Source organism: Macrobrachium rosenbergii, chromosome 46, assembly GCF_040412425.1.
Source record: "Macrobrachium rosenbergii isolate ZJJX-2024 chromosome 46, ASM4041242v1, whole genome shotgun sequence".
Taxonomy (NCBI): domain Eukaryota; kingdom Metazoa; phylum Arthropoda; class Malacostraca; order Decapoda; family Palaemonidae; genus Macrobrachium; species Macrobrachium rosenbergii.
In genome coordinates, this window is record NC_089786.1 from 50,119,669 (window position 1) to 50,134,121 (window position 14,453).

At 38.0% G+C, this 14,453-nt stretch overlaps 1 protein-coding gene across 3 annotated transcripts; it reads left to right on the forward strand.

The window, feature by feature from the left end:
• The first annotated feature begins 2,607 nt into the window (after positions 1 to 2,607).
• LOC136830315 (uncharacterized) lies at positions 2,608 to 13,813 on the forward strand. 3 transcript variants are annotated; one of them, XM_067089732.1, is made up of 4 exons: positions 2,608 to 2,917; positions 9,357 to 9,633; positions 10,375 to 10,424; positions 12,166 to 13,813. In XM_067089732.1, exons 2-4 carry the CDS (start codon positions 9,384 to 9,386, stop codon positions 13,024 to 13,026), a joined length of 1,161 nt encoding a protein of 386 aa, XP_066945833.1. In that variant the 5' UTR covers positions 2,608 to 2,917; positions 9,357 to 9,383; the 3' UTR covers positions 13,027 to 13,813. The 3 variants fall into 3 exon arrangements, with proteins under 3 accessions (XP_066945833.1, XP_066945834.1, XP_066945832.1); XM_067089733.1 differs by lacking the exon at positions 2,608 to 2,917 and adding an exon at positions 5,322 to 6,028; XM_067089731.1 differs by lacking the exon at positions 2,608 to 2,917 and adding an exon at positions 6,429 to 7,002.
• Positions 13,814 to 14,453: the final 640 nt, after the last annotated feature.

Consider the following 14,453-nt stretch of genomic DNA (forward strand, 5'->3'; position numbering starts at 1 on the left):
GTAAGGCTCTTAAGGACAAATTGGTGGCTACGCCAATTTTGATAGAATTGTCATGATAATTGAAACAGTGAATATAGGGTATGAAAGTGAAAATTTTGGTTTTCTGTACACGATAAGTTTGTATATATATATATATATATATATATATATATATATATATATATATATATATATATATATATATATATATTAGAGAGAGAGAGAGAGAGAGGAATACTTTGACCTTTGTACGAATACATTAACCATCCGTGGCAGTACGTGATAATTCAACCGGCACTACTCGATTGGTATTCCAGTGTTTGCTGAAGAATTCCATCGTTAAAATGGGAACTGGTATTGACTGAATGTGGCCTTTTTCTGTTCACATTGCCAACCACGTAAACACGCGCTAAAGAAAGCACTCACTTGTATATTTAAGAAATGGGAATGTGTATTTCTGACGCTCGTTTTGTATATTGAAATTTGTATACTAACGTTTTATATTACTTTTCGGCACTCGTAGGCATATATGTACTCAGACCCACGCTTTTGGTGTGCATGTAGGCCTATACATACTTAAGACAACATGCTTTTGGATGCACATAGGCCTATGTACTGTATATACCTAGAACCACACATTTTGATGTAAATAGTCCTATATATATATATATATATATATATATATATATATATATATATATATATATATATATATATATATATTACACACACCTAGAACCACACCCTTGGGATGCACATGTGCTTTTACGTATTTAGAACCACACTTTTGGGTGCACATAGGCCTATTTCACACTTAGAACCACACTTTTAAGACACATAGGCAAATATGTACTTAGAACCACACTTTGGGTGCACATAGGCCTATATCGTACTTAGAACCACACTTTTGGGTGCACATAGGCCTATATCATACTTAGAACCACACTTTTGGGTGCACATAGGCCTATATCATACTTAGAACCACACTTTTGGGTGCACATAGGCCTATATTTTACTTAGAACCACACTTTTGGGTGCATGTAGGCCAATATATACTAGGAACCACAATTTTGGGGGCACATATGCAAATATATACTTAGAACCACACTTTTGGGTGTACATAGGCCTATATCATACTTAGAACCACACTTTTGGGTGCAAATAGGCCAATATATTCTAAGAGCCACAATTTTGGGTGCATATAGGCAAATATATACTTAGAACCACACTTTTGGAACTTCATAGGCCAATACTTAGGCACATGAGCTAGATTAAAACCAGTCGCTTGTCCATGTTAAAAATGATATGAAGTTTATATTATAAACAATCTTGTCTAAGTTAGAGTTGTTGAGCCTGGTGGCTAGTTGACTGTGATGGGTTGCAGACGGTGTGGTAGAAAAATACCCAGAATTGCATTTTGTCACTAATAAGATCTGATCGTCATCTTTATTTTTTTATATGGATTTTTGTCTTTTGTAACCTTTAGTTTTCTGTAAAAGAAAACTATTGTGCCGGCTTTGTCTGTCCGTCCGCACTTTATTCTGTCCGCCCTCAGATCTTAAAAGCTACTGAGGCTAGAGGGCTGCAAATTGGTATGTTGATCATCCACCCTCCAGTCATCAAACATACCAAATTGCAGCCCTCTAGCCTCAGTAGTTTTTTTTTTTATTTTATTTAAGGTTAAAGTTAGCCATAATCGTGCTTCTGGCAGCGATATAGGATAGGCCACCACCGCGGCGTGGTTATAGTTTCACGGGTCGCGGCTCATAGAGCATTATTCCGAGACCACCGAAAGATAGATCTATTTTCGGTGGCCTTGATTATACGCTGCAGCGGCTGTACAGAAAACTCGATGCGCCAAAGAAGCTTCGGCGTATTTCTTACCTATTTATCATATGGATTTTTTCTTTTGCAACATGTTTACATAGTGCCATATTTAGCTTCCTCTTAAACATAGTATCAAATGCAACTTAAATACCCTACTTTGTCTCTATTTACAACAGAAATAGGGGAATGGGGTTGCAGGCCCCACGTTCTAGCTATTAGGTGACTTATAAACAGTAACATACACAAATAAGTTTTTGAATATTAAATACAGTATATTATTATGACCTATTCAGTTGAATGGCAAATACATTACTCGAAGAATGTGTTCAAAATGTATTGTGAATACATCTTACCTTACATTTACCTTACACTCCGAGACAGACATCGGATTTATGACGTATAATTAAAATTATAGTCCCCTTAATTTCTTGAGAAATTAATATTGGGTTAACTGGTTATCCTTTGAATATACATGCATATATATATATATATATATATATATATATATATATATATATATATATATATATATATATATATATATATATATATATATATATATATTTATATGTATGTATGTATGTATGTATATATATATATATCCACATACGTATACGCACGGAATATTGGTACAATTATTACATTTCGTTATGATCTTTTTCAAAATTTAGAATATACGTTGTTACGGACGCGGCCTCAACCCCTTTCATAAACGTCTTCTTGCCTCTTTCTCAGATGGCGGCCAGGCACGAGAACCTTAAAATGGCGACCTCCGCAGGAGTCACCTCTCTACCAATTATCCTAGAACCCCTCGCCGCCGTGAATCCCCTGAGTCTTGCATCGGACGATACCGAGAGATGTGACCACGCCGCTCGGAGAACAACCGCCATCTTGTCACGGCCTCCCGCCAGGAGCCAGGTTGGCGCCGCTCGGGTTTCGGGAAGCGGCCTATTCCGGCTGGACCTGAGGGCTGAGAGGACCCTTTGGCATCGCTCCGTCTCCCAGTCCCTCGCTAAAGCAAGGGGACTGGTCCCGTGCAGTACCGACGACTGCCTTCGAAGAGGCGTTGGCTGACTTGATTCGCTTCTAGCACGTCACAGATAACTGTCAGGTAAGTCTTGAAGGTCGCGGTGGGCTGACGGCATCCCTATCCCATCCTGTAAAATCCTAATAACTGCATTTTCCCCCCAAAAAAAACCACCCACCCTTGCATTGAGTTGTCACAGTCCTTTCCTGCATTCCTTCGCGACCCTTTCCAAACCTCCTGCTCTTTCGGAACCCGTAAGAGAAACCCGGATACGCCAAAGCCTTCCACTGTTTCAGTAGCATATCTATTGACTGCATCGGGCCCCTTTAGTTAGGAACGAAAGCTGGAACTCATTCTTTGTATTAGGGTAAGTGTGCATGCCATTTCACTGCATAATTCGAGACATTTCCCCTTGCAGAGAGATGTTTCTCCAGCGTATTACAAAACTCAGTACCATCAGTCTATGGTGTTGGAATCACCTCCCTCTCTTCAATATATTGTCCGCCCGAGGCTAGAATGCCCTGTGATGCACCCCCTCCCCCGCCCTATCCCCGTCCCCCCGGGCCCTGCGGAAGTGATTTCAAATAACTGCTTCTTTTACGATTGTTTGTTACTAGTAGCAGGACCAAAATCGATTGGCAGGACGGAGCTAAAATAGACTAGTGCAGCGGTGTCAAATGTACAAAATTCACGGTATATAAATTATACTGAACTAGGATTTTGAAAGAACTCCTAAACAGATTTGGCCCGGAAATTATTATTTTCCAACCAAAAAGTCCTTTTCATTCTTATTACCAGAAGATAAAAAAACATTATATTCGTCGTAAAAAAGGCATGGTTTTCGAAGACCTTTCCCAAATGTAGTGTTCGGACGAGAGGTCATCTAATCTCATGTAACGACCTTGACCCAACCGTACAGGAGGACAGTGGAGAGTCCCTAAAAGCAATGGTTCTCAGCTGGGGGTCCCCAGACCACACGTGTCGTTGTTATTGTTGTTGTAGTGTCATTATTCATTTATTTATATTTTTATCATTTTTGTGATTTTTCCAAAACTTCTCGCGGACCACCTACTCTATAGTCACGGACCCCTAGTTGAGAACCATTGCCTTAAAGCACGTTTAATTAAGCGCCCAGGCAAAGGAAATCGTCTACAGTGCTTTTAGATATTGACAAAAAAAAAAAAAAAAGAAATGGTGGACCATTCATTGACATTTCAAGGCTGATGAATCGCGTGACTTGCAACAGGAGTGAGTGAAAGACCCATGTTTCGGTTGTATTTGAGATATGTACAAAATTGAATATCACATATTATTTACTGTACCTTACATATAAAAAATTATTAGATAATATTCATCTTGTATATACTTAATGTACTATATGCGTAACATATTTACAAATGATACTCAAATAACAGAAACTTCCTCAGTATATATATATATATATATATATATATATATATATATATATATATATATATATATATATATATATATATATATGTATGTATGTATGTGTGTGTGTGTGTGTGTGACCAACGAACAACAGACAAAAGAAATGATTTGGCTGTATGATATGAGACTAAACGGGCCGAGTATCTTAAAACGGAAAGCCTTAGACCAAAGTCATGGCTGAAAGGGATTAAGTCGCCCATGGCGGGAAAAAATCGCCCCAAACGCCAGAATCTCGAAAGACGCCACGACCGAGATTTGGTCCTGATCATTATAACCTCTCGGATGTATGAGTCAAGGCCAGGTAGAAGGATTACCCCGGGTAAACATAAACAAATGTTCTCTGAAGTGAAATTCGGCAGAGTTGTATTACTCTGTTATAGCTCCGTCCTACTACTCGATTTTGGTCCTACTTAAAGGTCCCAGTGCTTGGCCCTTGGCCTAAATTCTATAATCAATTCAACTCTTGGCCCCAGTTAATATCTGCAATCCTGTAGAGGACATTGTTTAAGTTTACACCGGGTATAATTTAACTGATTCATCAATTTTATTTTTACGACGTATCTTTGGTACCGTTACGGCCACATCCCAGTGCGTATCGTAAAACTATACAAATATACATATAAATATATATACAGTATATAATATATATATATATTTATATATATATATATATATTTATAGAAATATATATATATATATATATATATATATATATATATAGAGAGAGAGAGAGAGAGAGAGAGAGAGAGAGAGAGAGAGAGAGAGAGAGATTTAAAAAGTCACTCATAATAAAAATTGTATACGTCGACAGACGATCGATTTATCGGCATTTCCATACTGTACTTGATTTCAAGGTTAATCCTGAAACTATCTTTTTGTAGATTACGGTTATCTGAAAGTCATTACCTTTAAATTTTTCCTTGTTTTTCAAGTTTTATTCTCCATTGTTCAAACGTCCCATATTAGATTCATATAAAAAATGGATTTGACAAATATCCTTGAGAGAGGGAGCAGGGTGGGGAGGGCGCACCATTTTATACACAACTGGCAACTTCGCTAATCTTATCATTGCACCATGAATCAGTTTCCAAAGAAAGAAAAAAATGAATTCCGAGAAATTCTGACATTATCAGAAAGATAAAATCTTCGGCTACCGAATTCAGCCCACTTTATTTAAATATCTTTATCAGAAATGAAGTAATTTATTATATAAAAAAAAGCAGTTTTTGCGGTGACGATACAACGGAAATCGAATAGTCTCATTCGTTGTTCATTTGCTGATCTGAAATACTTTTTATTCGGTTTTGTAGTGAAGATCAGACACCTTTCGCTGATGTAAATGATAATACGTCTTCCCTTAATGATTCAGAGTAATGAATGTCTGTGAAATTTATGCGTCTGTGGCGCATGTGAGTAATAACACCGGATGTACTATTGGTACACGTACACACAGTGCCGGAACAGCGAAGTGTTTGGTGTGATGTATAGCGTCAATGCCGTTAAACCACAGATTTACTCGCAATTATATATTTAATAAAGAAAGATAACAATCTGTAGATAAGTTAGTTTGTGGGTTATCGGTCAGTCATCGATACAAGCAATAATTCATGGTGCAAAGGTTGCCGAGTTGATGGAAGACAAAGGATATCGGGCGCTACATCGCACCCAATTCTCCGGCTGCTTTTAGCCTCGTCCTTTGGGAGGGACCATTCGCTGCTCCGCGCCACCTTCTGCTTGCAGCAAGTATGGAATTATTCTGTATTCTGTCACGTCATGCTTTTATTAGCTTCATTCACGGTTTGGCAGTGACATTATTAATACTATTTTTCCATCCCTGTCAGTGTGTACATTGCCATTCTTTGGTCGAGACTCAAAGATAAGATAAGATCACATGCAAATGTCGTCGGGTTTATTGTGGGATAAATTTCCATAGGCCTGTAAGTCACGCGAACTCCCCCACCCCACTCTCTCTTCTTTACATAGATATAACCATCATTGAAGGAAAAACAAGGTAACGAAACGACTCTTCTCAAAACCTTTATTGATTGAAATGGCCGAACCTTTGAATAAGAATAGCAAAAAATGACATTAAAAAGAGGGATATCATTAGTGAATCATCGCTCCGGCTGGTTTTCCCGCCTTCACAAGTACAAAGAAGTCGTCGTGTTTACAACAATTTAGATATCGACATCGTGTCACCATTAAACCACAGTACTATTCTGTATATAAGTAAATCAAAATATGCAGAAAAAAGTGATACATGATACTGATCAACGATAAAACCTACAAAACGGAAAAAAAGAGTTTAAATGGCGAAGGGAACCGTGCCAACAGCATGCACCCAAGTCAACACGATTTTCAAATGCGATGTGTGTGCGTAGTAACATCGTCAAGTTGTACGCTGTGAAACACTATCTACCAATAAAACAAATAGCAGCCAGAGTTTCAAATAGTTAAATTAACCTTTAATTTGGAAAGAACAGAGAAAAAATCATAACTGGCAACTGCAACATCCCTCAGACATGTGCTGCTGTGCATTGAATTGTTTCGATCATTTAAGTCGCCACTCGCCAGACGCCAGTCCAAGTTAAGAGCCTGTCGAAGGTAGAACACTAGCTTGTTGTAAGCCATTTCATAGAACGGAGACTTTATCTCACTTCCCGCCTTTAAAAACATCCAGTTTCTGGATCAGCTTCGTCGACACCGTTTGAGGAAAAGTAAGTACAAGTGAAAATAGGATGTTACTATTAATTCGTGGCTATTTTGTTCTTTAATGGGCGAGTATCATTTACCAAAGCCTTAGCAACACGTGCATTCAGTCGAAGCCACCGGAAGTATCGATATGCTATAAAGTGCCTTGTGGATAACATAGAAGGCCTCTTGTGGACCGCAGGACTCTGTCAGTTGCATCAGTACTTGGTAATCTGAAAGTCGGGTACTTTTACAGTATAAGTACGTGTGAGCTGCCTTTGTTTAACTAGTTATTGCAAAAACTGTCACTCTGCCATGTTTTGAAATGCATGGGATAGCTTTATATATATATATATATATATATATATATATATATATATATATATATATATATATATTCGTATATTCAGTTGTATTCCACATAAACGCTCCAAGAACAGAATATATATATATATATATATATATATATATATATATATATATATATATATATATATATATATATATATATATATATATATATTAAAGCACGAGAAAGGACTCGTACGTGTTTTTTTAATCCAGTGCTTAGTTTTCATATCAAAAAGGGAAGTAAAAAACACTTGTGTTGACTAGTAGATTACGCTTTGCTGGCGTCGGCAGTTTTGGTAAATACAAAAATCACTTATCTTTTTTTTATTTTTCCAAACCAAAGGGCACTTTTTTGTGTTTTAATCTCGACCTCTTTATGGCGAACTTGCTGATCCACATTTCTTGACCGCCCAGGCTGAGTACGTTATTGTATGGTACGGTCAGGACCCACTAAGCTTAGTGGGTCCTGGGTACGGTGTTTCTGTAGTGGTACAGAAAATGGGTAGATGTACGCACATGCCATACCGCTGGTACCGTGCTTCCATCATGTAAAATTCTGAGTTGTTAGATTTTAGAAGATTATAATATATCAGATGTGTAATTACAGTGACTCTCTCTCTCTCTCTCTCTCTCTCTCTCTCTCTCTCTCTCTCTCTCTCTCTCTCTCTCTCTCTCTCTCCACACACACACACACACATTTTAACCAGGTGTGTATTATTGATTTTATAGTTACAGTTTATCACTTCTGGAAATAATAATTATCAAAGACAATATTTTGTTACCGCCATCATATGAACAAAATTATATTCAATTTTTTAATTAGGTTGTGATGCCGTTGCAAGAGTGTTTAAAAAGCCTGGTAGGGAACAATTTTTGTTCGGCACGTGAATATTTAAAACCTGTGTGAGCCTTATCAATATAGACAAATTTTCATTTGAAGAAAGTTAAATGAAGTTTGTGTCTTTTTCATCCCAAAGGGATTACTACTTAAAATCTTTGGTGGAATTTTATCGGTAATTGTGAAGCCTTTTATCGTCATGAGCATTAATAGTGGCAAGTAACTGCCACGATAAATTAATCTATCTTGATGTGTCTGTCAAAAAGATAAATTTTGGAGGATGAGTTTTGCAAATATTTATCTTTAGGAGTACTGAATATATGTGTATATATATGTGTGTAATTATATATGTATATATTTATTTATAGTTATGTATATATGTATGTACATATGTATATATCCAGTATATATATATATATATATATATATATATATATATATATATATATATATGTGTGTGTGTGTGTGTGTGTGTGTGTGTGTGTGTGTGTGTGTGTCGTTGTAATGAGCCAATTAGAGTGTGTCTTTTAGAACATTTCTTAGTTTCTTTGCAATATATCGGTTTGCAGTAATCTTCCATAAAGCATACATTTGGTAACTATGAACCTATAATAAAGATTTCAGTCAATTTATCCACCAATACAATACATAATAGTCACCCATTACTACTGTTTGTTAGCTGAAAGACATTTTCCCCTTAGAGGGGGATAATTTGCACCCACGACAGTCGTGCAACTATCAGGACTAAATTCAATGCTTGTCGACATAAAATAATTTAAGATTTGTACGTCACCCCGCCTCGTCCTGAAGCGGACGAGGATATATTCTCAATTATGTATCTCAATTATCTGTTAATTATGCATTTTTAAACATTTACTCATTGATGACAGTAGATTTTATGCGTCCAGTGTGTTTTGTTTTTAGATTGGGTGTTAATGATTGTTTCTCTAATTCCTCAATTCCTAGCTGCAGTGGCTGTTGTAACGTGAAAGTAATTTTGAATTTTAAATGGCCGTTTCGCCGTCAGTTGCAGTGCGCGTGCGCAGTATCTTTTCATTTTTGCAGTGTTGAGGCTGTTGTAGAATATAACCCCCTTTAACTTTTATAATAATGTAGTAACTAACCTTATACTTGTTCATTCATTCATCGTACTTACATATATTAGGTTATTAATTTATCGATTAACCGCAGGGCGTCCATAAACGCAAGAATTCCAACATGGCGACCGGAGCCAGGGATCCCAAGATCCTCAAGAAATCGACACCGACCTCGGGGTCCGGGAAGACGCGAGAGGTCGTAGGATTTTGGGGGACCAGGATGAAGGTCACGGATGAAGAGCGGGAGGTAATCACCATCGGACACGACGGATACGCGTCCGAGGACCCAGAGAGACACAATACTACTCGGGGAGGCAGTAAGAAGGGGCAAAATAAGGCGCCTGCTTCAGCTACTCCTACAGGAGGCGCTGGTGAGTGAATGATTAAGATATTCTGTTTCTGTGAGGCGTTCAGAATTGGATTCTTGTGATGTTTCTCAGTTTTCACGTAAAGGGGAGTTCAGAATTGCAATTTTGTCATGTTTCTCAGTCCTTAGTTTAGAATATGATTTATGTCATGTTTCTCAATTCTTATTGTAAAGGAGGAGTTCAGATTTGTATTATTGTAATGTTTCTCGGTTCTCATGTAGAGGAGACTTCGGAATTGCATTGTTGTCGTGTTTCTCAATCTCATGTAGAGTTCAGAACTGGACTTTTGTCGTGTTTCTTAGGTCTTATTTGAAGAGGGTTTGTTGTCGTGTTTCTCGTGTAAAATGGAGTTCAGGATTGCATGCATATATATATATATATATATATATATATATATATATATATATATATATATATACATACACATATGTATTGCAATCATGTCAAATGAAGTTCAACATTGTTATATACTATATATATATGTGTGTGTGTAAGTACACTGTATGAGTGTCAAGGGTTCGAAACGCTACTAATAAACCAAACAGAAGTGCTTGAAATGGCCATATTTATTGAAGTTTCTTTCCCTGGAGCTTCATCCGTCATTCAGCAGCTAAAGTATGAATATACCAGTAAATACTGTCATGTTTGCGTGTTTATTATATGTTTACATATGCGTGTACGTGTATGTGTTGCGTATAAAGACACATCATAACAGCTGTTGATCACGGGTTCATATCTTTCCAGGAAGGAAGAAAGCGGGCTTCACACCAAGTGCCCCTCCTAAAACAACAGTGGTAAGCATAGGCTGTTCTGAGTGATGAGTTAAATTAAATTAACCGTTTATAGAAGTACAAGAATCGTGAAGGTAACGAGCACCTTCGGGAAACGCTCTCTCTCTCTCTCTCTCTCTCTCTCTCTCTCTCTCTCTCTCTCTCTCTCTCTCTCTCTCTCTCTCTCTCTGCATGTGTAGGTATTTGTGATATGGTTATGCTGCTGTAATTGTTGTCATCATTATTTTTAATGTTTTTATTAATATTATTATTAACGAAGTTTTTGAATATATTTAATAGTAATTTATAGTTGTATTACTGTATAATGTTTTTTATTACAGTGATATGTATAGTTTCTAATATAAAAGCCATAAGGCCATTGTTATTATTATTATTATTATTGTTATTATTATTATTATTATTATTATTATATTATTATTATTATTTTATTATATTATTATTATTATTATTATTATTATTATTATTATTATTTTTATTTTAAGCACTCCAAATAACTATTTGCCTTTTTATATATTTTTGCACATTTTTACCAGATCCAGGGGGTATGGTATATACATGCATATATTACCACAAATTCTACAGAAAATATTGATTTTTGTACATTTTCATCCAGTCTTGGAGCTGAATATATCTATAGTGAAAACAGTCACAGAAATATTTAAATGGTTCTTGGTTTTCTGTAAAAGAAAACTATTGGGAAAGCTATTTGTCTCTCCGTCCGCACTTTTTCTGTTCCCTCAGATCTTGAAAACTACTGAGGCTAGAGGGCTGCAAATTTGTATGTTGATCATCCACCCTCCAATCATCGAACATACCCAATTGCAGCCCTCTTGCCTCAGTAGTTTTTATTTTATTTAAGGTTAAAGTTAGCCATGCTCGTGCGTCTGGCAACGCTATAGGACAGGCCACCACTGGGCCGTGGCTGAAAGTTTCACGGACCGCAGCTCATACAGCATTATACGCCGTACAGAAACCTCTGTTGTGCCGAAGAAGCTTCGGCGCATATTTTACATGTTTAATATTGGTATCAACAATAAATAATATAATGTATAACTTTCCTGGCTTGAAGATTTAATGTTTTTTTCAGTATAACTGATTTACAATGACAAATGTAAATTAATTTCAGTATTCGAATTTCATAGGTATTGTCCATTTAAGTAAGGGATATTTGGTTTTCACTATACCATCAATAAGAGAGAGTCGATTAAGAAGTCAGTCGACAGAAACAGCCAGGTGTCAATAACATAAGCTACAGGTCCTATGGACCTCAACTATTAACTGAGCTAGATAGAGTGGATGGAAACTGGAACTAAAAATATTCATCACCAGCCACTATGGGGACTTTTTGACTTGGGAACACACTACTAGCTGAGGTTTTGATTATGTAGCACCATTACCAACCAGCTCTAGAACAGATCAAGTAAAGTGACTTACCATTGATTTACTTTTGCTTACTTATTTTTTTACCTCGTTCTGATACTGTGGGTGGTGGTTGAATCCTGATACGGGCATCAGAATTACTTCATATTCTTGCTTTGGGATTTAAGGCTTTGGGGTGACAAGCTTTATCTGAAGGGCGCAGAGAATTTGAGAGGTCAAGAGGACATTGCTGTTGTTGCAGTCACACCTCTGTGCATGTTTCTGATATTTCTGTTGCCTGCTAAATACTCTATTGCTTTCTGCGTGCTTTTGTTCAGTTTGTAGTTCATGTTCATTCTCACCACCACTGTCTTGCTTTCCCCAGGGACCAGCAAACTCCTGGGACGACAAGCTCCTGCGGAAGCTTGTCCAGAACGGCAGGTGTAAGAAGACAGCTTGGCTCCCCGGCAGTGGTCGCCATATTAATGAGGGTCGGGACGCCTACGAACCCTTCACCCACGTCGTTAGAACTCTTCACCTAGAAGACGCCGTGCAGGTTCTGTCCACCAACAGGATGAAACCCAAGAGCCTGGTAACATTTAGCAGCCTCCAGCACGGGACACTACCGGATGACCACCCTTGCAAAGAGCTGAAGGTGCTGTGGTTCTCAGCTCGCTTCAAAAGCGAGAAAGAAGAAGACCCGAACTGGTATGGAAACGTCGAGTTTGCCGCGCCCTGCCACCTCCTCCTGGAGATGTTCCAGTTTTCCTTTCTGGTGGAGATCCTGACCACGCCCACTCACTCGGTTTCCAGGGTTCTGCTGACTAACAAAGACTATTCTTCCGTGCTGCCTCACTACAACAGAAAGCAGCCTGGAGGGGGTTGGATGGTGAGCCAAGACGGACACTTCGCCTTGCGAAAGTGCTCCCGCTACAGATTCAGGGGGACCAACATATTCGATCACGTCTTGGAATTCATGCTGGAAGTCTCTGCCAAGGACGAGAAGAAGATCTTGTCGAGTTGCAAAATCGACTTCAAGAACCACGAGGACGCCAGAGACACCAGGCAGGCCCACGTGTGCAACAGATACCAGCGCCTGAAGCAGCCCTGCCCAACTCCTTACACGTCCTTGGAAACTGCAGAGGCATTCCATAGTGGTCTTAAGAAGACGAAAGTTAACTGGAATAAAATATATCCAAAATTAACTGAGCATGCCAGACAGTGCCTGCCAGAGGCAGCGGCATAATGGGGCAAAGTTGATGAAGTACAAGTAACCTTGGTGCACAGATTTACAAAGGTGCACGTGAGTAAGAGTCATTGACAGTATGTATTGGCAATACCCATATGCAGGTGTAATTAAACTGGATAGGTACAAATATGACAAAAACTGGTACCTGAACATAATTACAGTATTATCTAAAAAGGGTGACTAAGTGTAAGCATTTAATATGAGTACTTAAGTGTAAGTACAGTACCACTGAAAGTGTGCTGATGTAAGTGGTGTGATGATGGTTGAACAGTATTGTGTACCTGCAAGTAGTATAAGAGACATATGTGTTAGCACTTACAAGAAACACTAAAGTAACTGAGAGAGCACAACCATTATTTCACATGAGGGATTATGTACTGTATGTGCACTTACAAGTAACTGAAGATTTGTTCTCATTGTCTGAGAATGGTTAGCCACAATTAGTAGATAATTCAGTTCGGATTTTGCCACTTTCACGGCATCAGAGAAAGCTACTCAGGATCTGGTCATTTTAGTTCCATTTTGTCGTCTGAGTAGCCTTCGCACTGCGGTAGAATTTCCACTTTCGCTGAATATTGTAGCGCAGACTTTTATTATATGTGTATCCATGTACCCCATTGGTAGAATTTCCACTTTTCCTGCGGATTGTAGCCAAGATTTTTATTTTATATATATCCCTGTACCTCAGAGTCCATAGTTTTAGTTCAGTTGAGAAAGACTTTCTTAAGTTAAGTTCTTTCGTTACTTAGTTACTTTTTTAAAAGAAAATAAAGGCCAGTTTGTGGTTGTGAATTATTAATTCCTCTTCTGAAGCAGTTTTGGTGTTTATTAATAGACTTCTTAAGAGATAAATAACCCCACCATTTGAAAACAGACAAGGTAACGCATTCAGAAAACGCAGGAAGATGATAGTTCCACACCCAGGGAATGAATGCCGTGAAAGAATGGCCAAGCTGGTTGACTCATTGTTACAACTCTCTCATAATCGTTGACCAGGGAGTGCACCTCTGCAGGTTTCTTTGCAACGTCCAGTTTTTGGGAAAACTGCCTTGTAAATTTTACTGCTGTTTACTCATTATGTCGTAAGATATGCAGTAAAGTCCAGCATTCAACCTAGGGAGCCAATTACAAGTGGCAGTTTATTATACTAAGGCCCTCTTTAGCAATACCTATGATTTAACCCTGAAAGGCGGTTGGTATTCTCTGTGCAAATTTGGCCCTAGGTAGCAAACCAGGATTTGCATTTTCATCTTGATTTATAACTATCACTGAGTTTGTCATTCCTTCACCTCCCACTTCCTTTCTTCAGTCTTGCAAGACTGGAGAAAGGAAGTCCGGCGCCTTTTAACTGTTACTTCTTTGTGCAAATTGTGGGGTTTACTCCCATTTCCGCTTTTATATCCTGGTACTTCTCATTTATTTTC